The sequence below is a fragment of the Mustelus asterias genome, chromosome 25, assembly GCF_964213995.1.
Source record: "Mustelus asterias chromosome 25, sMusAst1.hap1.1, whole genome shotgun sequence".
Lineage (NCBI taxonomy): Eukaryota > Metazoa > Chordata > Chondrichthyes > Carcharhiniformes > Triakidae > Mustelus > Mustelus asterias.
Window position 1 is genome coordinate 54,500,038 of NC_135825.1, and position 25,719 is coordinate 54,525,756.

General features: G+C 42.2%; 1 protein-coding gene across 15 annotated transcripts in view; it reads left to right on the top strand.

The window, feature by feature from the left end:
• LOC144479191 (ankyrin repeat and SAM domain-containing protein 1A-like) overlaps positions 1-25,719 on the top strand; it is a 409,264-nt gene that overhangs the window by 309,913 nt on the left and 73,632 nt on the right. For all 15 annotated transcript variants that reach the window (XM_078197812.1, XM_078197820.1, XM_078197816.1 and 12 more), the window contains 2 exons: positions 14,769-14,867; positions 24,270-24,422. In XM_078197812.1, the coding sequence (XP_078053938.1) occupies positions 14,769-14,867; positions 24,270-24,422 (252 nt within the window). The remainder of the gene's footprint in view (positions 1-14,768; positions 14,868-24,269; positions 24,423-25,719) is intronic.

Below are 25,719 nucleotides of genomic sequence, written 5' to 3' on the forward strand. Positions count from 1 at the left end.
ATGTTTCCGTAGACACATGCCTCGGGGATTCTGCTACACGCTGCATATTGGCTTCCAGCCAGACTTTCATTTCATGCATAGCACTGTTGGCCACTGGAATGTACAGCCCTCAGTGTATAAGACTATGGATATTTCCCAGAGTACCATAGGAGACATTGATCACCTTAGTCAGCAGTGAATAGGTGTAGAAATCTGATGACTGATCTGTCACATGAAATGGAAACTAATTTATCACTTTCTCATAGACAGACAGCAGCAACATGAGAAGGCTATGTCAGGACTTTCCAGTCCAAAATGCCATGGATTGTATCCATCTGTCTGTACCATTGTCAGAAATCATAAGTTCTACCGTTCCATCAACAATTCATCTATGATTTAACAACACAAAATGATGCTTGTCAATTTCCAGTTCAATGGCAGCAACCACAATGCTTATATCTGAAGGCAAATTATGGTGCCTCCATCATTTGCCTTAGATTAGTTGCGAGGTAACTAAGACTTTGACTTAGGACTGCTCGAAAAGCTGTGGACAAAAATAGAAGAGGGTTCCTGAAGCTATGTAGGTTATTGAACCAGAGCCCGGGAGAGGGGGCTGCTGGCAGTGCCAAACACGGGCCTGTGATCTGCGCCCAGTGTTTCAAACAGTTACTTGTCCATCCTGAGCTGCAAACCTGAAATTGCAGCTTGAAGATAAAGTATCTGTCAGGCTGAGAGTTTCGATGTGTTTTAAACTACTCTGTCAGTATCAGATCAATTTCACAAGTTGCTGCTGCTTCCAACCTTCGGGCAACTTGGTGATTCCATATTTGTTTTTAAAACCCAGCATGAAACCACAAGTCTGCCCCAAGATGAAAAGCAGCAGCAGCGACAGAGCATGTTCTTGTGTGAAAAATGATCAGTTAACTTCCTGTAATTTTTAAACCAGTTGTGTGGGAGGAGGGGGGCTGTTGCAAAGGAGAGTTGGAGGGGAGATGTGGGGAGGGGGGAGCGCGATTGGAAGGGGGATGTGGGGGTAGTTTGGAGAGGGATGTGGGAGAAGGTTGGAGGAGGGAAGGATGGGGTGGGTTGGAGGTGGATGGGAAGGTTGCGGGTGGTGGGGACAGATTGGGGGGGTTGGAGGAGCAGGGACAGATTGGTGGGGTTCGAAGGGTGGGGATAGGTTGGAGGGGGCTGGGAACAGATTGGGGGGATTGGAGGGGACAGGTTGGGGGAGTTTGGAGGGGGGGTGGGGACAAGTTGGAGGGGAGAAGGTTGGATGGGGTAGGTTGGACATGAGAAGGTTGCAGAGGGGATGGGATGAAGGTTGCGGGGGAATAGAACATAGAACAGTACAGCACAGTACAGGCCCTTCGGCCCACGATGTTGTGCCGAGCTTTGTCCGAAACCAAGATCAAGCTATCCCACTCCCTATCATTCTGGTGTGCTCCATGTGCCTATCCAATAATCGCTTGAAATTTCCTAAAGTGTCTGACTCCACTATCACAGCAGGCAGTCCATTCCACACCACAACCACTCTCTGCGTAAAGAACCTACCTCGTACATCCCTCCTATATCTCCCACCATGAACCTTATAGTTATACCCCCTGGTAACAGCTACATTCACCCGAGGAAATAATCTCTGAACGTCCACTCTATCTATCCCCCTTATCATCTTATAAACCTCTATTAAGTCGCCTCTCATCTTCCTCCACTCTAAAGAGAAAAGCCATAGCTCCCTCAACGTTTCCTCATAAGACCTACCCTCCAAACCAGACAGCATCCTGGTAAATCTCCTCTGCTTCCACATCCTTCTTATAGTGAGGTGACCGGAACTGCACACAATATTCCAAATTTGGTCTCACCAAGGTCCTGTACAGTTGCAGCATAACCCCACGGCTCTTAAACTCCAACCCCCTGTTAATAAGCGCTAACACACTATAGGCCTTCTTCACGGCTCTATCCACTTGAGTGGCAACCTTCAGAGATCTGTGGATATGAACCCCAAGATCTCTCTGTTCCTCCACATTCCTCAGAACCCTGCCTTTGACCCTGTAATCCGCATTCAAATTTGTCCTACCAAAATGAATCACCTCGCACTTATCAGTGTTAAACTCCATCTGCCATTTTTCGGCCCAGCTCTGCATCCTATCAATGTCTCTTTGCAGCCTACAACAGCCCTCCACCTCATCCACTACTCCACCAATCTTGGTGTCATCAGCAAATTTACTCACCCACCCTTCAGCCCCCTCCTCCAAGTCATTGATAAAAATCACAAATAGCAGAGGACCCAGCACTGATCCCTGTGGTACACCACTGGTAACTGGTCTCCAGTCTGAAAATTTTCCATCCACCACCACCCTCTGTCTTCTATGAGATAGCCAGTTACTTCTCCAATCAGCCAAATTTCCCTCTATCCCACACCTCCTTACTTTCTTCATGAGCCTACCATGGGGAACCTTATCAAACGCAATGGAGGGAAAGTTGGAGGGGGATGGGGCAAGGTTGGAGGGGGCAAGGTTGGGGGGTTGGAGGGGGCAGGGACAGGTTGGGGGGGGTTGGAGGGGGGTGGGGACAGATTGGAGGGGAGAAGGTTGGATGGAGGTAGGTTGGACATGAGAAGGTTGGAGGGGAGTTGGGTGGTGGGGGGAAGCTTAGAAGGGGAGGCTGGAGGTGTTTGTAGGGATGATTGGGGGATGGGGTTAAATTTGGCTACAAATTTGACTTGTTTCTGTAAATCTAAGTTTTTTTTTGTAGCCACTTCCCTAACATCAGTTGAATGCTCTGTGATTAATTATCCTGAGGGAATCCACTTTGGGCCTCCAATTTCACCATTGCTGCGGTCACTCTATCTACTGCATACAGGTGTAATGAAAGAAAGACAAAACATAAATTTATACTTGTTGTTTAAATTTCACATGTCCCAAATCGCTTTAGTGACAAGTAAATACTTTTGAGTTGTAGTCACTGGTATAATGTTGGCAATGTTATCAAATGACAGAGCAGGCTTGAGGGGCCGAATGACCTACTCCTGCTCCTATGTTGATATGACATTTGGGGTGGATGGGATGAGCTGGGCTTGATGGCCTTTGTCATCCATAATTACCTTGTGAACACTTACTTTCTGTGAGCAGGCTTTGTGGGGTGAGTTTACTAGGACATGGTGCATAATGGCCTCATAGTGACTCAGTAATCCTATTTTACACTGCATATGATTGTCTGGAATCTTTTCCATTGACTTCAATCTTTTAAGAGGCTTTTAGATAAGTACATGGAACTTAGTAAGATAGAGGGTTATAGGTAAGCCTAGTAATCGCTAAGGTAGGGACATGTTCGGCACAACTTTGTGGGTTGAAAGGCCTGTATTGTGCTGTAGTTTTTCTGTTTCTATGTTTCAATCTTGTCATAAAACCATAGAAACCCTACAGTGCTGAAGGAGGCCATTCAAAAGAGCATCTTAGCTAGGCCCACCTGCGCATTTACCATGGCTAATCCACCAAACGACATATCTTTAGGCAGTAAGGGGAAATTTAGCATGGCCAATCTATCTAACCTGCACATTTTTGGACTGTGAGAGAAAACTGGAACATCCATAGGAAGCCCATGGAGACACGGAGAATGTACAAACATCCACATAGTCACCCAAGGCTGCAATTGAATTCGGGTCCCTGGTGCTGTGAGGCCTTTTGTGTACCTACCTATTATCCCACTCTTGATTTTTTTAATGAATTTTTGAGACATTGAAATATGATGATAAAATTGTGTTATATAGTAGATAGTGAACATGTATTGTAATGTGAAGCAGCAATCAACAGATTCTTCAGATTTGCCCATCACGTAACTGATGCACAATTGTGAACCATTTGGTCTTTGTTCTCTGGTCTCCTAAAAGTTCTGTTGCGCGCGCGCACATGTGTACACACACACGCACGCGCACGCACGCACGCACGCACGCACACACCCCCTCTGAGGGTCCAGAAGCAGCAGGGCCCATAGTTTCTCTCCCTGGTCCTGCATAGAACACATTGTAGACAGCCTCGAGCACATTATAGAATGCATGGTAGATACCCTCGAGCAGTACTTATTTTTAAATTCATTCGTGGGACATGGGTGTCGCTGGCTGGCCAGCATTTATTGCCCATCTCTAGTTGCACTTGGAGGCATTTGAGAGTTAACCACATTGCTGTGGCTCTGGAGTCACATGTAGGCCAGACCGGGTAAGGACGACAGATTTCCTTCCTTAAAGGACATTAATGAACCAGATGGGTTTTTATAACAATCGACAATGGTTTCATGGTCATCAGTAGACTCTTAATTGCAGATTTTTTTTATTGAATTGAAATTTCACCATCTGCCATCGTGGGATTCGAACCCGGATCCACAGAGCATTAGCTGAGTTTCTGGATTAATAGTCCAGCGATAATACCACTAGGCCATCACCTCCCTGATGCACCATCAATCGAGCAAAGACTAGTTTGTATGCAAGAACAAATAGGCTTTTATTAGCAAAAGACTTGGAGCACACCCATGCCGATGAACTGGTCCAGACTGAGGCAGTGGGGTGGGGAGCAGTCGCCTTTATACCTGGACCAGGGGCGGGGAGGAGTCTTGGGTAGGGCCGGCAGGGATGTGTCCAGGCATGTCACATACACACGTAATAAGCTAACAGTAGTTACACTCCCTAGATACACAGTTCCAATATAGGCCAACAAATTTCTTCCAACTTATTGTCATCTGCAGCATGCCATAAAACTGCAATGGGACAAGTATAGAACAGTTAAAAGGGGAGAAGGCTGCTATGCTCTGCCACATTTTCTCCCAATTATTCTGTCATGGAAGTATTAGAAAATACTATCCTACTTGGTGCTGCAGCATGACTTCTTGCCTTTTGTGGTTAATGAATGACTTTGTTTTCAGAAATCTACTACATATCTATAACTCTCCTTTAAGATGTGGATGCAGCATGATAATTGCATATGAAGAATGCCATTCATTTGTTCATCCATCCAAAGATCCTAATGAATTTCCTGTTGTTTCTTAAGTGATTCCAGGCTTTTTGTCTCCACTACTCTATCTAGTAGTTTATTCTGCATGTTGATCACTATACCATGAAGACTTTGAAGAAGACTTCTGATATTAATTTTTGGTTGACTTTTACTTTTTGAAACTGCATCCCTGAGTCGTTCTGCTGCAGTTCTGGGTGATGTGCCCATATATTACGCAAGTGTGAAAGCCTGCATGTGATTAGTGTATATTAATCTAAAAAGGAAACTGTTATTACTGATGTACAACCACAAGGTACCTTACACCTTAAGGTCCTACATCGTACTATTTCTATCATAGAACAGCACAATACTTAAAGCTTATTAAATCGCAGACTATATAATTGTGCAGAAATGCCAAGATTTTACATTCAGTTTTGCAATTATTTTGTAATTTGTGAACCACTGAAGGTTTGGTTTTGCTGTTCATGATATCAGAACCTCACGCCTCAATGAGGTTCTGATATCATGTGCCCGAGGCAGCGGGAAGTGTAGACTCTGTCTTAGCAAAGCTATGCCTAGGCAAAGCAGCCAGCATAATTAAGAACCCCACGCACCCTGGGCATTTGCTCTTCCACCTTCTTCCGTCGAGAAAAAGATACAAAAGCCTGAGGTCACGTACCAACCGACTCGAGAACAGCTTCTTCCCTGCTGCTGTCAGACTTTTGAAGGGACTTACCTTGCATTAAGTTGATCTTTCTCTACACCCTAGCTATAACTGTAACACTACATTCTGCACTCTCTTGTTTCGTTCTCTATGAGCGGTATGCTTTGTCTATATAAAGCGCAAGAAGCAATACTTTTCACTATGTTAATACATGTGACAATAATAAATCAAATCGAATTACAGGATTGCTTTATGATATAGTATCAGCAATTCTTTCTTTATGGTGCTTGTCAGAATGAGTGACAATCTGTCTAACACAATTGCCATTCTAAGACGAACAGTATTGGTGTACATCACTAACCATACGGAAAGCAGCTAGTATGATGACGTAAGTCTGAAAGAGCTAGAAATACATGTGATCAAGGAGCTAGAATAAACCTTGGTCACAAAGCAAGGTTATCATTATTTGATGCTGTTTCATGTAAAACTTGATCTAATATTTCTGAAATAATACATCCTTTGTGTAATTGTGGCGATTACCTGTCGGAATTCAACTTTGCTAAATTACCTGCAGGATAATTCATAAGAAAGTCATGATTATTTTCATTAGCTCAGCTTTTCAGACAACATCATCTCCCCAGTAACTTTTATTAGAGCAGATATTCAGTGGAAGAAAACATTGGGTGAGATTTTCCAGCCTCCCAGCCGCTTGTTTCCTCGCGGTGGAAGGCTTATGCTGTTCAATAGCAGCGGTATTCTCTGCTCCCGCCGCTGTCAATGGGATTTCCCATTGATGTCATCTCACGCCTCCAGCAAACCCACAGGCGGGGATGTGCTGCTGACGTGACCAGAGAATCCTGTTGGCGTGAAAGGCTGGAGAATTCCAGCCATTGTGTGGAAACGTTTAGCAAGATATGTTTAAACACAACCATCTTTCAGTTTAATTGGTATGAGTGAATTTTTTCTTTTTGCATAGAAGCTAAATTTGCTTTAAAAAATGTTTTAAAATGTTATGAAGATGCAAGTTCTCATTTTCAATGAGTGGGACAAGAACAAAATCTGGATTTGTTTAATTGTATAATCATCAGATTATGAAATTGATTAAAAGCTCTTATTGGTTCATTAGTGTTCACATTCTCTCTTCCACCTTCTCCCGTCGGGAAAAAGATACAAAAATCTGAGGTCACGTACCAACCAACTCAAGAACAGCTTCTTCCCTGCTGCTGTCAGACTTTTGAATGGACTTACCTCGCATTAAGTTGATCTTTCTCTACACCCTAGCTATGACTGTAACACTACATTCTGCACTCTCTCCTTTCCTTCTCTATGAACAGTATGCTTTGTCTGTATAGCGTGCAAGAAACAATACTTTTCATTATGTTAATACATGTGACAATAATAAATCAAATCAAAATCTCAATTTGATGAGCAGTGTTCATCTGATCTACAAAACCATTATTTTTTTCCATTTTTAAGATGTGTTTGCAGCCCTGGAAAGCAAGCACATCTTTCAGCATATTTACTACTGTACATAAAGCATTGATGTTTTAGTTAATTGGAAATCCTTGTGTCAAGTATTATTGTGGAGGCAAGAACCAAAGTGTTCACATTAGCTCTTAATTTTAATTTGTATTTCCAAAGCGTTTTTTTAGTTGAGAAATGTCACCAGGTGCTTCACAGAGTGTTGAGTAAAATATGGATGCTGAACACGTGACCTGTCCTAAAGTGGAAGAGGGATATCAAGAGTTGGAGGGTTGAGGAAGGAAATTTTTAGAGAATGGGACTTTTAAGCAGCTGATGGCACAGCCTGCTAATGGTAATGGGGTAAAGAGTGGACAATGGAAGGATTTCATCCCAGGGATGAAAGTGTTAAGTTTGAGATGTTGGAGAACCGAGAGCCAATGGAAGTCAACAAGATGTGTGGTGGATCAGTAGGACTTGGTGTGGGATACGTTATGGGCAGCAGAATTTCAGATGGACTTGAGCTTTGAAGGATGGAAGTTATTTGTTCTCTGGATATGACCACGACTGGTAAGGCGAGCATTTATTGCTCAACTCTAATTTCCATTGAGAAGTCTCTCTGTACCTGAGTATATCACTTTAATTTCTATTTTATTTTCTCTTACTCCTTCCTGGCCCCTCTATCTTGTCGTCACGTGTCCAGCCATTTCTCCCTTTGGGTATTCTGCACTCTCACATTTCAACCCTTCAGCATTCTTTTACCTTCCTATTCTCCTGCCATTTTCCCAGGCTTGACTCCCGATCAGCAGCTTTCCACTTTGACACAATTAGTATCCTCTGAGCAGCTGAGCTCGCCACCTATCACTGCCTCTTTACGAGCAGCAATTACAAACATTCCATCCTACTCTCACCAACCTTTCCACCCAAGTACCCTCTGGGGCTACTCTTTCCTATCTCCTTCCCGTCCCACTCCCATCTCCCAATGCTAACACTATGGACTGTGCCACTGAATCAGCAATCACAAAATCCTTCCCCACACCTCCCCTCAGAGTGTCTGTTCACTTGTGAGAAAGGCCTTTGCCAATTGGTTATGGTATGACAGAAACCTGACTGAGGGGTGATGACACCTTTCCCCCTAAATGAAGCTCCCTGCTTGTAATACCTGACCAAACCGCTTTCTTATCATTAAATCACAACTTGGTCTGTCTCTTTACTCCTCTAGCATCATGTCCTCCTATTTAAATTTCTCATTCTCTACTGCCTATCTATGCAGCATGACAATTTTTTCACCAAGATATCTTCGCTGCTTTCCTCCGTTAACCTCGGCACCCAGTGACTTCTCATCCTGTGTGATTTCAACCTCCTGCTGTCCCCCCCCCCCCCCTCCCCTCTCTATCTTCTCTCTCTCCCCCTCAGACTTTCACTGCTCACTTCTTTGTTTGTTCTTTGCAATCCTAATTCTTTGTATCCTCCTTGGGGAGTCAGGAGAAGAAATTCACAGCACTTCAAAATTCTCCCAACTTTACTTGCTTTTGATCCTCCAGTCACCACAACATTTCAACTGATCTGCTCTGCTCAACCACACCCTCACTTCCACTCATCCCCATGATTGATTTCTTTGGGGGTCAGGAGGATAATGGGGTAAAGTGATTGTGTTTGATCACCCCCACCTCTGCATCCACTCACTTAACCTCCTATGGAACCCTTCTCCTTGGTGCCTGTTAGTGGGTCCTTCCATGTGGCATGACAACCCGTCCACTACCCTGTAGTCATTGATGCCAGTTTTGAGTTTGGACTATAAAATGACTTAGTCCTCTGCACTGGTTGGAGTTATATTCAGCACAGAAGAAGTTTGTTGTGGCAGTTGGAAGTCAGTCATTTCATCCTCAAGGCATTACTAAAGAAGTTCCTCAAGGTAATGTCCCAGCCCTAACCATTTTCAGCTGCTTTGTCAAAGATCTTCCTCCATCATAAGATTAGAAGTGGGGATGTTTGATAATAATTGCACAAGAGTTCAGTTTGATTTATAACTCTTAGGTACTGAAGCAGCCTTATGCAGAACAACAGGCAACGTTCGCGCCACAGAAGTGCCAGCAACAAACATCTCCAACGAGAGAGAATCTAGACATCTCCCCTTGACATTCAGTGGCATTGCCATTCGTGACTCACTCATGTTCAACATCCTGAGGGTTGCCATTGATTAGAAAATTAACTGGGCCAGCGATATAAATACTGTCACTGCAAGAACAAGTCAGAGGCTGGGAATTCTATGTTGAGCAACTTGCCTCCTGAATCCCCAAAGCCAGTCTACCATCTGCAAGGCAAAGCCAGGAGTGTGATGGAATACTTGCCTGGATGATTGCAGCTCCTGTAACACCATCTAGGACGAGGCAGCCCGCTTGATTGGTAACCCATCCACCAGCTTAAACATTCTCTCTCCATCACTGATGCACACTGCATCTGTGTGTGTCAGCTACAAGATGCACTGTAGTAACTTGCCACGGCTCTTTTGACAGCACTTTCCAAACCTGTGACCTCTACCACCTAGAAGGAAGAGGGCAACAGATGCAGGGAAACATCACCAGCTGCAGTTTCCCTTTCAAGTCACGCACCATCCTGACTTGATATTACATCGTCCTCCTTTCACTGTTGCTGGATCAAAAACCTGGAACTGGCTTCCAAGCAGCGCTATGGGTATGCCTACACAAGATTGATTGCAGTGGTTAAAGACAATGGTTCATTATCACCTTCCCAAGTGCAGAAGGAGATGAACACCAAAAAGGCTGGCCTTGCCAGAGATACTCACATCCCAGGAATGATTAAAAATAGCCAAATATTTGTATCTCAGAGTAATTTTAATTACTTTTATGATTGCAATGGTCAGACAGAGAAAAAATCCAATTTATCAGTGTCACACCGAGGGACATTTTAATTCCCATGAACAGGTAAATTTGAGTTTGGTGAAAAATTAAAATTTTATAAACTTCAATCATGTCTTAAGCCAGATTTCCAGAATTAATGGAGGTGGGATGGTGGATGGGTGACCAATCCACTCTTGGAGGATGGACTGGTCGACAAACAATTTTTCAGGAGGCTGCCTGCCTCCATTTTACCACAACATTGACAGAACCAAATTATATTTTTATAGCATGTTTAAAGTCATAAAAAATCCCAAGACATTATAAAACAAAATAGAAAACCAACTCCGCCAAAAAGGATGTATTGGGTCAGTTCTCCCCAAAAGCTTGGTCAAAAATGTAAGTTTCAAGGAATGCCTTAAAGGGAGGTAAAGAGTGGATGATGTTGCAATGCGAGAGCATGAAGATGTTTTCCCAAGTTTCAGGTAAAGAAAGTGAAAAGTACAAGGATCCACCAGCTAGGTCCAACTTGTAGGTCAATGGGAGTAGTTTCCCCACCTCCAGAAGGTTACCCCTGCTTCCAGCTTCAGAGTTTCTGGCTTTCAATTGCAACTGGTTGACTCTGTCCTCCCCAAGTCACATGACCATCTCTGACCATGGTATTCTCCCCTCACAATTGCTCTTCTCACTCACAATCCTCTATGACCAGAATCTCTCATTGTTTCCCTCTCTGCTCCTTGGCTGTGTGTTTATGCCACAGTCTTTCCTATGGCATGAAACTTGCTGTAAATATTAGTCGGGATTTCATGAAACCAGTTCTTTTATGTTTCCCATCCAGAACTGCCTTGCTCTCCCCCAACTCTGAATGCTTTTCCCAATAAAAAACAGGATTTTATGCTGTGGCCCCCTCAATCTTAAAAACAAAGATGCATGGCATGCAAATTGTACAGAGATTATTATAGACTTGTAGCTCATGAACTGCATTTCTAATGATCTTGAGATCAGCTGTATATGAATTATAATTCATTCACTTGGATATTGCATCCTTCAATTAATATTAAATTCTTCAAGGCTTTTCCACTTCTAAAAAAAAGTGATGAATATAGCAGCTTGAATTATTTTATGATACTAAGATGTCTGTGTTCCGTAGATGGAGCAATCTAATCATGTATTCCTGTCAGATTCTGCGTCTGAGTGTAATACTATTAGTGGTTGAATCTTTGGACAATTTATTCAACTGCCTCTGCAATTAATCAAATGGTTTATGACAGTTCTTGGATATCATATATATGTGTGTATATATATATAAAACATATTTATATATGAGTACCGAACTTGAGTGTTACTGAAAAAAGGGACATGCTGTCTAAGTTTTTTGTTTTGAACTCATCAGGGCAGATGTGCAAGAATCCCAAATCTCAAAGGGAACAACAATTCATACTGCATGAGCAGAGGTTGTTGATTGATTTGCAAATGGGGGCTTTGACAAGTGTAGCTGTGGCTAATGTACCAGAGTACAGTTAACTGCCAAGCGTTTATTTAAATTCAAGCCATGCTGGTTGGCTCTGTCCACATCATGGCTACCATTGACACCGCAAACTGCCGGCTCCAAGTGGAGAGGATCTCCAAGAAGTTTTACTGTCATCAAAGCATTACCATGGAGAATCATAGAATCCCTACACGATAGAATGAGGCCATTTGACCATTGAGCCTGCACTGACAACAACCCCACCAGGCCCTATCCCCATAACCCCATCTATATAACCTGCTAATCCCCCTAACTAAGGCGCAATTTAGAATGGCCAGTCCACCTAACCTGCACATCTTTGGACTGTGAGAGGAAACCAGACATGGGGAGAATGCGCAAATTCCACACACAATCACCCGAGGCCGGAATTGAACCCGGGTCCCTGGCGCTGAGAGGCAGCAGTGCTAACCACTGTGCCACCATGAAGCCCCAAACACAATGAATGAACCAGTAAATGACTAAACCCCATGTTTAGCTGAATAAGATGTAATGTGTGAGTATGCTCTTTGTGTTTGCAAAGGACAGGGTTCTGTGTGTGAATAAATGCAATTTATAATCCGAAATTGGTTATTGGTGTAATTCTTAGTATAATCAGGATTGTTTAGTAAGTGTTGTCCAATAATAAACATATTTAATATTGGACAAACATGGGTTGGTTAAGTACAGTCATTGCTTTTGCCTGCTGCGAACAGCCAAAGGGACGTGCTATTTGATACAATCTATCAGCCATTAGGATGTACAGCCCACATACCTGGCATCACACTGGCACTAAAATTCGTTACTCATTTTTGTAGAAGGCAGAACATCATTTTTGCTTTGTGGCAATGGCCTGTTGGTAGAAAATACTACTCGTGTTGTGACTGCATAACAGCAGTGTGAAACGGCTAGCTTCACCTGCTGCTCAAATTTTTCCAACATCTTAGCCTGCCTGGGAAATCTGAGGAATGCTGGGGACCCTTTCAGGACCAAAGGTGTTGGCTTTAAGCCCATATACAAATTTGCGCAATATAAAGAGAGCAATGACCTGATCAAGATAGCCATTATCCCGCAGGATAGCTTTGATGTGCCCTAAATTTGCATCAAGCTTGTACAGTGAGCACATTTCCAAAGACCTTTTTATAAAGTTGCCAATAAGACCAATTTTATAGCGTGTGGAACTGTCGGAATCCCAACACATATATTGACCAGTGAAGGTGGGCTTGCGGTAGACAGTGGTCGAGAACCCATTGGCAAATTTCTCAACGAGCACTCAAGAAAAGGAACCTCATTTTACTGCTCCATTTCAAAAGTAAATGGAATCCATTAATGTGTGCAAGGATATTCTTTGATTGGATTTATTATTGTCACATGTATTAATATGCAGTGAAAAGTATTGTCTCTTGTGCGCTATACAGACAAAGCATACCGTTCATAGAGAAGGAAATGAGTGAGTGCAGAATGTAGTGTTACAGTCATAGCTAGGCAGCTGTAGATTCAAATATACCAAATGTAGCATCAATGTATCAGAAATATGCAAAGGATAGGAGGTATGGGTCATTCCATTGAAGACAGATTTCTCGTGGAAACCAACAAAAATGTTGATGAGAGCTGGGCCTAGAGGGGATCCCATGGCAATACCATCTATTTGGGCATGCAAGGTGTCATAGTAACTGAACTCAACTGTGTAAGTTGCAAAGTGCATATCTTCAATGAATACAGATTCATGGCAGCACATCTAAATCATCATAATATGGTGGTGTGGTTCTAATGTCTGTGGCTTCCCTGAACTGCACATCGCAGAATAGGCTTGCAGTGTTGAATGGGAACATGGACATGGCATTGCTTTCAATATGTGTTTGCAAAGGTGAAGGAACCCTTCACTGTGTATGTGGAAAACTTGCTTATAACTGGTTGTAGCAACTCGCTCAACCTTTTGGCCAATTCATGTGCGCAGAACTGGTCATAAATAAGGTGGGGATAAGAGTAACAAACTGTGTCTTGGGCAGCCCATACATATGTGTACTCAGGATTTATCCTCACAGACCAAAATTTAAGCCATGCACAAGAACAGCTTTCACAGAGTATGTGGTCAGAGCAATTTACTATGTGTTTGATGGCATCGTTAATTGCACTGCTAAACTGTTTCTTAAGTAAATGTACAGTGCGGGCATGTTTCAAGCAGGTATTGTTAATGGTGCAGTTATCTATTGAGGCAATAAAGTGGCACAAATCAAAAACTGAAAGAGATTTGCGTGTCTCCAGCCAAGTGCACAGCATAAATAGCAACCCTACAACCAAAATGTTCAGTTTCATCAGGCATAAACACCTCAAATCGATAGTTGGATTGTCTCTTACTCTAGCGGTATCAGTGTGTTTAGAAATGAACACTGGCACAACCTGAGGCCTAAAACACACACACAAAAATTTGGTAGATATCTTACCTGTTCTTAACTTACCTGTGAATCAAAATGTTCTGTTGATATCCTGAATTTGGTCTTTGTTGTATCTCTGTCACAGGTATGCAAATAGTTGCTTGCTAGTATAGAATTTGAGCTTTGTTGCCAACCAATAGGCACCCACTTCTCATTCGGTTATTAATTAATCCCTTTGAGATTTGATATGTGTGTAAAGTTGAGAAGCTTGGACAGCACATCTCATTTCTCAAGCCACAAGATTTCACTTTTTTAAAACCAAACACAAATCTTATTGTATAGAACAAATTAAACAAAACAAGCACTATTGACTGAATATCGTTTATAACTAGCATATGTTATCTGCTCAGGTTCACTTCTTACTTCCCCCATAAATTCTCTTAAAAGTGTATCGATCTTAAAGCTGTTTCCCTCTGTTGGAACACCCTTAAGTATGCAGCAGTCCTCTGGAGAATTCTCCTTGGCTTCAGCTATTCTCAGCAATAAGACTTTCATTTCCCACCCTCTGACTGTTGGAACTGAGCCTGGGATCAGGTATTTTCCAAAGTTAGAAGCTTGGCGTAATTTGTGTTCTAAAACAAATTATCCTCTTGGAGCAAAACCCTGGAGAATAAGATGGTGCCTAATAGTAACTTGCAACTTTCTGCTGGAATGGTAATAATGAAATTTAATTTTGGTCTACTGAGTCAATGGAAATAAAAGAAGTTTTCAATGCGACAGTGCATCTCAAACGCTTCAGGCTCTGACAATCAATCTTTTTCTAGTGCTACCAATGCTGCATGCCAGCAGTTGTGAAGTGAACATCGACAGATCTGAATACTCTTGCTCTGCACTGCTGAGCAGCACCAAGGCTTTCAAACCTTTTAATGTGGTCTTTCTCCCCAGGGGGCTAACATAATGGAAGAGCAGGACTTACGAGAGCTTGGAATTCATGAAGCAGGACATAGGCGAAAAATCCTTCAAGCTGCACGATCCTTTCCAAAGGTAAGACTTCTGCTTAACATTTTGTATGCTAGTAGGTCAAAAATAGATTGGCATTCAACATAAATTTAGAATTTAGTCATTTACAACATACAACAAAAATTTAATTTACTAACTTGTTTGGTGTAATTATTATTGAATAGATTGGCTTATTCAAGACAGTTCCAAATAAGTAATGACGAAGTGTACATCAGTTTATTGTAGTCAATGTGAAGTTTTCAAAATGCCAAAGCAAAATGGATTCAGCTGCTTAAGCTAATTAGAAGAGAGTCTGATTTACAAGTTTTTTTTGAATACGAGTGCATTCTGTGTCTCAAACAAACGGAAGTGCTTAAATAAATTTTCCCATACCAAGAATTGTGAGGATGCGAAATGTAAAGTTTGTTTATTAGTCACAAGTAAAGCTGACATTAACATTGCAATGAAGTTACTGTGAAATTCCCCTAGTCGCCACACTCTGGCGTCTGTTCAGGTCAATGTATCTAACCAGCACGTCTTTTGGATTGTGGGAGGAAGCTGGAGCACCCGGAGAAAACCCACGCAGACACGGGGAGAACATGCAAACTTCACACAGACAGTGACCCAAGGTGGGAATCGAACCAGGGTTCCTGGTGCTGTGAAGCAGCAGTGCCACCCCCATGTATTCCCACAATGGCCATTGGAACAAAGTTAATCATTTAATAGGGAATTAGACAAACAAAGGGATTCAGGGAATAAATAAATAATATGATTAGTACGGACCATCTCAGAACAGGTTGCAGAAGTTGAGATGGAGTATGCTGCAGACCTCGACTGACTTATGAAAATGGCTAATCTACTCAGAAAATTAAGCCAGTTTAGGAACAATTCTCATTGATCGGAGGGAGAATGGTGATTTTTGGAAGGACTAACAACACTTGTGCTGTAATGAACTGAAAAAATTAGCAGACAACTCACTTTCTTGTGAAAATTACCAACATAAACCAGAATCCAGTGAAAGCAAAAAGAGCCATGATATTGGTCATTCAGTGCAGTAGACGTTGTCTACATGGACTTTAGCAAGGCCTTCGACAAGGTACCACATGGTAGAATGGTCAATAAGGTTAGATCACATGGGATCCAGGGAGAACTAGCCAATTGGATACAAAATTGGCTTACCGGTAGGAGACAGAGGTGCTGGTTTTGCTGTTGTTTGTCGTTTATATAAACAATGAAAATATAGGAGGCATGGTTAGTAAGTTTGCGGATGACACCAAAATTGGTGGTACAGTGGACAGTGAAGAAGGTTATCTAAGACTATAACGGGATTTTGATCAACTGGGCCAGTGGGCTGAGGTATGGCAGATGAAGTTTAATTCAGATAAATGCGAGGTGTTGCATTTTGGTAAGACAAACCAGGGCAGGACTGACACAGTTAATGGTAGTACCCTGGAGAGTGTTGTCGAACAGAGAGACTTAGGAGTACAAGTACATAGTTCCTTAAAAATGGTGTCATGGGTAGACAGGGTGGTGAAGAAGGCGTTTGGCACGCTTGCATTCATCCATCAGAGCATTGTGTACAGGAGTGGGAAGTTATATTACAACTGTACAAGACATTGGTAAGGCCGCATTTGGAGTACTGCGTACAATTCTGATCGCCCTCTTATAGGAAGGGTGTTATTAAACTGAAAAGGGTGCAATAACGATGTACAAGGATGTTATTGGAACTGGAGAGTCTGGATTATAAGGAGAGGCTGGATAGGCTGGGACCTTTTTCCCTGGAGTGTAGGAGGGTGAAGGGTGATCTTGTAGAGATTTATAAAATCATGAGGGGCATAGATAAGGTGAATAGCCAAGGTTTTTTCCTCAGGGTAGGGGAATCCAAAACTAGAGGGCATAGGTTTAAGGTGAGAGGGGAAAGATTTAAAAGAGACCTGAGGGGCAACTTTTTCACACACAGAGTGGTGCATGTATGGAATGAGTTGCCAGAAGAGGTAGTGGAGGTGAGTACAATTATAACATTTAAAATACATTTGCCCAGGTACATGGGTGGGAAAGATTTAGAGGGATATGGGCCAAACACAGGCAAATGGGACTAGTTCAGTTTAGGAAACCTGATCAGTGTGAATGAGTTGGGTTGAAGGGCCTGTTTTCGTGCTGTATATCTCTATGACTCACTGGAGTATGTAATGACAGAAGCAAGTGCTTATGCTAACACATCAAGCTAAGGCTCATAAATTATCTGCAACTCTTGCAGGTCCCTTCGGACTCAGTTCCATAAAGTGAATTTTGTGGGGCCAAAGGGGTCTCTCCCACTAATTGCAGAACCAGCGGGGTACCCTGTCAGTTACTTGGGGGAGCCCATCAAAATCAAGTGCTTGCAGGTAATTAAGTGACCAATATCAGGCCTCCCCACAGTTGACATCCCTGGTGCTACAAATCCAGCAGCTAATCAGAGGCCAGCTGTATGACTGGATGGATGGATGGCTCCTGGGTGAGAAGGACTATTCCTTGAAGAGGTAGCTGATAACCTCACTCTGTCATGCAAGAACTGAGGATAAGGAAAGATACAATAGGAGTAATGCTTTCACGAGAGTGGTGGTGGAGAGGACCATAGGGTTGCTGTAAACATGCTTCAGATGCCTGAACCAATCCAGGGGAGCATTGCAGTATTCTTCAAGGTGTCTGCTTCATAGTTGTTACATGCTACGTCCTGCACACCTTGGCTCTGGCTAGGGAGGAACCCAGTGGAGGCTGAGGAAAGCGAGGCAGCTTCACAGGCCAAGGAGGATGACTCTAGTGATGGGTCAGAGTAAGAGCCTGGTGATGCGCAGGGTGAGGACATTGAGGTAGGCGACTGGAACATTCACTGGGGCAAGAACAGCAGGGATGCGAATCTTCAGCTTGATATCCAAGGTATCAATGTGTTGTGGGATATTCACCACTTCGGAGTCAGACTTGGAGGTTCAACAAACAGTTTTATTCGGACAAAGCTTTGGGAGAAGCGCTGACACTCCGCAGTGCAGGCAGTCACCTTCTCAACTACACAATGGTAGAAATCATAGAAACCCTGCAGTGCAGAAGGAGGCCATTCGGCCCATCGAGTCTGCACCGACCACAATCCCACCCAGGCCCTACCCCTACCCCCACATATTTACCCGCTAATCCCTCTAACCTACGCATCTCAGGACTCTAAGGGACAATTTTTAACCTGGCCAATCAACCTAACCCGCATATCTTTGGACTGTGGGAGGAAACCGGAGCACCCGGAGGAAACCCACGCAGACACGAGGAGAATGTGCAAACTCCACACACACAGTGACCCAAGCCGGGAATCAAACCCAGATCGCTGGAGCTGTGAAGCAGCAGTGCTAACCACTGTGCTACCGTGCCGCCCATTAATCAAACCCTGTTCTGAAATGGACACCCAACTATATCTCCCTGCACAGGTACGGTGCGGCACAGGTATAGGGCACCCAACTATATCTCCCCGCACAGGTATGGGGTGGCACGGTAGCACAGTGGTTAGCGCTGCTGCTTCACAGCTTAGGGACCTGGGTTCGATTCCCGGCTTGGGTCACTGTCTGTGTGGAATTTGGACATTCTCCTCGTGTCTGCGTGGGTTTCCTCCGGGTGCTCTGATTTCCTCCCACAGTCCAAAGATGCGCGGGTTAGGTTGATTGGCCATGCTAAAATTGCCCTTAGTGTCCTGGGAAGCGTAGGTTAGAGGGACTAGTGGGTAAATATGTAGGGATATGGGGGTAGGGCCTGGGTGGGATTGTGGTCAGTGCAGACTCGATGGGCCGAATGGCCTCTTTCTGTGCTGTAGGGTTTCTAAGTTTCTAAGGTCCATGCCATTTTGACAAAGGGTCATTTGGACTCGAAACATCAGCACTTTTCTCTCTTTATAGATGCTGCCAGATCTGCTGAGATTTTCCAGCATTTTCTCTTTTGGTTCCATGCCATCTCTGCACTTAGCATTGCCAAGGACAGAAGATAGTGGCAGAAGATTGTCGAACCTTTTGTGGCACTGAAGCCAGATGCGGTGCACACAAGTTTGTGCCCACTGACCAGGCCGCCTTTGTCAAGTGGTGAACTTGCTCAGTGTGAACCCAACCGGCAGACGGGTTACACGCTGGTTAGACCTTAACTGGTCACCCAGCATGTTATGTTAACTGCGCAATCTCGGGTGAGAGCATGTTTCTCATTCACTTCCGCCCACACTGACTTTGGGCGCACTCCAAAGGTAAAGTTGAGGCCCATATGATGATTGCCTAACAGGGCATTCTACAGGATGCTGTAACTGAGCACGAAATACAGTTCATTGCGCACAATCAATTTAGTCTTAGAAGAAAAAGCCTTGCAAACTTACTCAAATTCTTTGAGGTGGCAACTAAGCTCATGGAGGAGGACAATCTAGTAAATGTAATTTCTGTTACAGAGCATAACTTTATATTTTCAAAAGTCTTAAAGCCCAGTGAAATGTTTGATTAATTGTCTAGTCAGATTGAGAATTGGCTCGACAACAGAACAGATGGTAATAAATGGAAATTACCCTGTCTGTTAAAAGTAACTATTGATATACCACAGATATTTGATCTAGAAGCTCTGCTATTTACAATACTTGTGAATAATCTGTAACTGATGATTGTAGAAGGTGTGCTACGCTTTCAGGCTATCCAAAGCTCTCTGGGCTGGTAGAGTAGAAAATAAATTGATCATCTTTGATGAAACTTAGATTACTTTGCCTGAGATATGGCCAACTGTATTTAGTGTGGACAAACAAAGGATAATGTATGTAGAAACAATAATGGTTGTCTAAAAATATTTGGGGATGATGAGTAGTTGTGCTCTGAAAGCATCTGGCCAGAATGACTTGGTTATTAATTTGAGTGCTGGGATCTGTCTGGATAATATTGGCCTACAATTTGGAACAATGTACTTTATTTTTTTTAAAGTTTATTTATTAGTGTCACAAGTGGGCTTACATTAACACTACAATGAAGTTACTGTGAAAATCCCCTAGTCGCCACACTCCGGCGCCTGTTTGGGTACACTGAGGGAGATTTTAGCATGGCCAATGCACCTAACCAGCACATCTTTCGGACTGTGGGAGGAAACCGGAGCACCCAGAGGAAACTCACGCAGACACAGGGAGATCGTGCAGACTCTGCACAGATAGTGACCAAGCCCTGAATCGAACCTGGGTCCCTGGTGCTGTGAGGTAGCAGTGCTAACTTTGGTCTTTGGTAACAGTCTTTGGACATCTTTGCCGAAAACCTCTGACCTCGTCCATGCTGGGATTCTCCAATGCCACTGCAGTGAATGGAGTTCTGACCGAGCACCAAATTCTCTATTTTCGCTGACAGCAGGATGAGATCGGAGAATCCCACCCCTTATAGGTTCAAAGAAATGAAATGTCCAGATCGTCTGAAGAAATATACAATTAAACCTTGAATACAGAACTGGTCACAAGCAAGAAATTCACATTCCCCAAGCCTGGTTTGAGATTGTAACAGCACCCTCCATCCCTAGAAGATATTGATTTGTTAATAGACCCCAGTGAAAGTTGTTGGTTTGGGCTAAACTAGGACCTTTCAAAGAAAGTGGATCGAATTGTATCAGGAGATTGAAATTATAGATATATTAATAAAATGTTGGAAATACTGAGCAGGGCAGGTAGCATCTCTGGAAAGAGAGTTAATGTTTTAGATAGATGATCTTTCATCAGAACTGGGAAAATCACAGTCACTGAATACTACAATGCAGAAGGGGCCCTTCTGCCCATCGAATCTGCACCAACGCATAAAAATGTTGGAGATATAACAGATTTTAAGCAAGCATAGAAGCAGGGAAAAGGGGGAGGAGAGGAAAGAACAAGAGGGATTGTCTGTGATTCCAAATTGAAGTATGGTTTCTGTACTGTTCAGAATGTTCATTATTCCAAACCAATTTGGAGTTTGCCATATGTAATTTAAATATATTTTTTGTTTGCTGCACTTTATACTTGGCACAACAGAAACTTAATGTATGAGAATAAAAGATGAAGTTCTAAGTTGCCATCTAGTTGCAGTGATTGTGCCTTAATAAATATGCTATCACTGCATTTCCTCAGATTGTAGGATTCTACTATTGCTGTGGGTCTGCCATATTTTCGCTAAAAACTAACAGAGCAAAATGAGGTCATTCAACCATCATTTTTTTCTGGCTCTTTGAAATAGCTGCTGTGTTTGCTGCTACATTCCGCTCTTTGTCTGTAATTCTGCAAGCTTCCAGTTCTTCAATCCAACCTTCTTTAAGATTAATCAGAGAATCAGTTTCCTTCACCTTTACAGTTAGAACATCCCAGACCCTGACAATGCTGAGTGAAAACATGTTTCTCGTCTCTGCTCTAGATATTTTGCAAATTACTTTGACTCTGTGATTACTGAAATTGATGTGGAGATGCCGGCGTTGGACTGGGGTAAACACAGTAAGAAGTTTAACAACACCAGGTTAAAGTGTGGCTTTTGCTACCAAATAAACCTGTTGGACTTTAACCTGGTGTTGTTAAACTTATTACTGAAATTGACACACTTGCCAGTGGGAATATATTTTCTCTATGCAATCAAACTCCTCCTCATCTTGTAAATCTCTTATTAGATCTACTGTTCCAAGGATGACAATCCCAAATCTTTTAATTTCTGCTCATAACTGCATATAAACAGTGCATTAAAGAATGAAAAGATTCAGGGCTGGAAATTCATTCTGGCCTCAACAGTATCTTGATGATGCCAAGGTGAAGGTTGTGCGATGATCTGCACGATTATTACATTGTCATGGGTTGGAAATGCTACAACATGCTATTTTATCATCACTTTCAGCGGCTAATCTTTGTTCAGCAGCTTATCTTTGTGCAAAGGTGCTTCTTCAGGCAGAAAGTCCTATTTTATTAGAATTTATTTATTTTTCATTCAGTTTGGGCAACAACTAAAAATTGTGATTTTTTTTAATTTTAGTGTGATAATGTTGAGTACTAAAATAGTCATGATGTGGAGATACCGGCATTGGACTGGGGTGGGCACAGTAAGAAGTCTCACAACACCGGGTTAAAGTCCAACAGGTTTATTTGGTAGCACAAACTTTCAGAGTGTCGCTCCTCCTTCACCTGAAGATGGAGCGATGCTACAAAAGCTTGTGCTACCAAAAACACCTGTTGGACTTTAACCTGGAGTTGTGAGACTTCTTATTGTACTAAAATAGTCCCAGTGATAAAATCTTAGATAAATGTGTACTCAGAAGCCAAAATTAGAAGTCCCTGCATTTGTTCTTAATCAGTATTTGTTGTGCCACGTGAGCTTCCAGGATTTGCATGAGCAATTCTAGTGGAGAGCAATCAGTGCCATAGGATTCTGTGTCAAAGGCCTTCCTTAAACCGGGCGATCTAATGGTTTAATTTAAATTTGTGATTTCAGTAGAATGAATGACAGGACATAGGCTAGTACTCGTGGTTTTGCTATGAAGTTAAAGGGATGGACATGGCCTTGGGGTTTCAAGCTAAATTCCAAAATAATTGTATTGTTATCTCATATCAAAAGGCACAGTCTTAAATTCTGGGTTCTTAATTTGACCACCCAATGATTCTGTAGGATTATATATAAGGTTTGCAAGGAAAAAAGAAACCTAAAAGGAGAAAAAAAGCATTGATGAATTGGTAAATTTGTTTTAGTCTTCATTCATTTAGTCTTCATGGTGGCCTCACAGCGCCATGAACCCAGGTTCAATTCCTGGCTTGGGTCACTGTCTGTGTGGAGTCTGCACGTTCTCCCTGTGGGTTTCCTCCCACAGTCCGAAAGATGTGCTGGTTAGGTGCATTGGCCTTGCTAAATTCTCTGTCAGTGTACCCGAACAGGTGCCAGAGTGTGCTGACTAGGGGATTTTCACAGTAACTTCACTGCAGTGTTAATGTAAGCCTACTTGTGACACTAATAAATATACTTAAACTTTAAAAAAAACTTAATTATCTGATGCATCCTCCTTATGTTTCTGGAGGAGAAATGCAGAGCTGAAAAGACCTCCATTGGAATTGGCGGGGGGGGGGGGGGGGGGGGGGGGGTACGGAGAAGGCTATTTTTTCCAAAAAAGCCTTGTTTAGCTACTCTTATTTGCAATATTATGGGATGAATATGGAGATTTGATTCTTTCACTTGAGATAATATGTAAGTTTGATTTTGAAATGTTAACTGACGACTGCAACCTGTGAAGTAGCATCTTAACTACCCCAACTGTTACTATGATCCATGAATTGTGGAAAATCCCAATAGTTATAGTTTCAGCCTTGTATTAATTGTGCTGAATGGACTACAGCCCTATAGGATTTGCATGATTTAGGTCTCATTAACCATGGTAATCCCTCATTATAATACTGCATTCTTCACCCGAAAAGACAGAAGTTACAAAATGCCTGGACCTATAAGCAATAGAAAGATGATGGTAATGAATAACACATTTAATTGGTAAATGTCAAATATTTGCAGTAAGTAATTTTTAATGCTATATAAGTTATTGGTACTGAAATCAGGTACAGTGAAGTAGATTACACTGAATATTTTAAATTTAATTGGTGTTTGATATCCAAAACTGCCTTCAGGTCTTTCCATGGATCATCACTTAGTGATAGTTCTGTGGAGGCTCATTCCTTGGTCGGGGAATAAATAGACAAATTCTCAGCAGATTTATGAAAGGAGAAATCTGTGGAAATCTTGGGGTCTCGCTGTGTCATGTGCAATTCATGTCTTTTTTAAAAACCAGTCTTTTCATTTTGTTTTATGGCTGGTTAGGGAGAGTGCTGGTAATTCTTTTCAGTTTGGGACCCAACTATCTAAAGTGTATCAAGCGTTTTCCATTTTACACCCTTGTAACCATTTCACAAGATCAAAGGAAGAAAGTTAATGTAGAAACGGACCCTTAAAAAGATCATGATATTTTACTTAATTCACTATTAGTCAAATCCATTCTCTTTTTTGTTTGTTCCTGCTGTATTACTGATGTGATGGTCTTGGTGCTTATTGTCCACTTAGTGAGAGCTCAAATTTATTCTGGCAAGAAGAGGGTCGCTGAATTTAAGGTTCTAAGATGATATGTCTGGCAATGGAACCTTAGAATACAGTTACCTCTGTGTTCCAGTGGTCAGTCAGCCTACCTGATAGAATTTGAAGACATAAACCTATCACCAGGAGCATTCATTTCAGTCTGAGGAACAACGGAATAGGCACTTTACCATTGAGCAATACATGGGTTATAGAATGCACTGTGTTAGTCGGCCTCTGAACTGACTAATGAAATTTGAGGATAACCTCCCCAAAATTATCATGCTTTTATCCTTACCATGTGAACCTCCATTATTATAGTTTGATCGGCTGAAACAACTCAATATACTATATTCTGATTATTGATTTTGTGTTGCAGATTAAGCCAATTGGTTTTGATGGAAACAGCAATACTTCAATCGTGGTGTGGTTAGAATCACTTGGACTGCAGGATTATAGTCAGACGTTTCTGTCCAGTGGGTACAATTCAATGGATTGTGTGAAAAACCTCTGGGAACTGGAAATTGTAAATGTAAGCTAAATAAATGTTTGTCATCTTGTAAGCAGTTTTTTCAGACCTGACTCCTGCTGCAAAATCATATACTTACATAATTATACTGTGTTTGTACTTCACCATGAAGTAATTTTTAGAACTATTTTGGGGCGGGGGGACACTCAGATTCCAGTCAGTTCTCTTCACTGCTTTGAGCTGTGGCTCACCTGCTTCTCAGCTGCTGACAGAATTCAGAAGTGGGAGAAACCTTGGAGATGAATGTTGCTATGATTTTCTCTCTCTCTCTCTCTCTCTCTCCCCTCCTTCCTCTTTTGCTTTTTCCTTTACTGGTACAAATTAGCTATCAATGACAGTTCTGAAATTCCTTCTGTTACCCTCCCCACCTTTCTATATATTTTAAGACATTGTTAAAATCTACCTGTTTGACCAAGCTTTTGGTGAGTTGGCCTAATACCTCTTTGTGATTTGAGTCAAAATGTGACTGGTAATGCTCCCGTGAAATGCCTTGGGACATTTTACTGCATTAAGGATGATATAAAAATGCAAATTGTATTTCTACTAACTGAGAATGAAACCGTTAGTTTAAATTTTAAATTATGCGTAACTGCGTTCAAAGAGGATAGTTTTTACTGAAGTTGCTCTTCAAACAATTGAAACAGTTGTCCAAATTGAATTAAAGAGCTTGGATTATATAGTGCTTTCCTGACCTCTGGATGGCAAATTAAGTACTTTTTGATTTGTGGTCATAGTTGTAACATAAGAAAAATCATCAGTCAGTTTGTTCCATTGTTTTATGTCTCAAACAGGAATCAGATAATGACCAGACATTCTGTATTGGTAATGTAGGTTGAGAGATAAATATCCACCAGGGATTTTGCTCTTGATTTAAGTCTCCATGAATGTATTCAAGAATACCTCTGCATTTGCTGTTGATACAGTAAGAGTTTTAACAACACCAGGTTAAAATCCAACAGGTTTATTTGGTAGCAAATACCATTAGCCTTCGGAGCGCTGCTCCTTCGTCAGATGGAGTGGAAATCTGCTCTCAAACGGCACAGAGACACAAAATCAAGTTACAGAATACTGATTAGAATGCGAGTCTCTACAGCCAACCAGGCTGTAAAGATACAGACAATGTGAGTGGAGGGAGCATTGAGCACAGGTTAAAGAGAGATGTGTATTGTCTCCAGACAGGACAGCCAGTGAGATTCTGCAAGTCCAGAAGGCAAGCTGTGGGGGTTACTGATAATGTGACATAAACCCAACATCCCGGTTTAGGCCGTCCTCATGTGTGCAGAACTTGGCTATCAGTTTC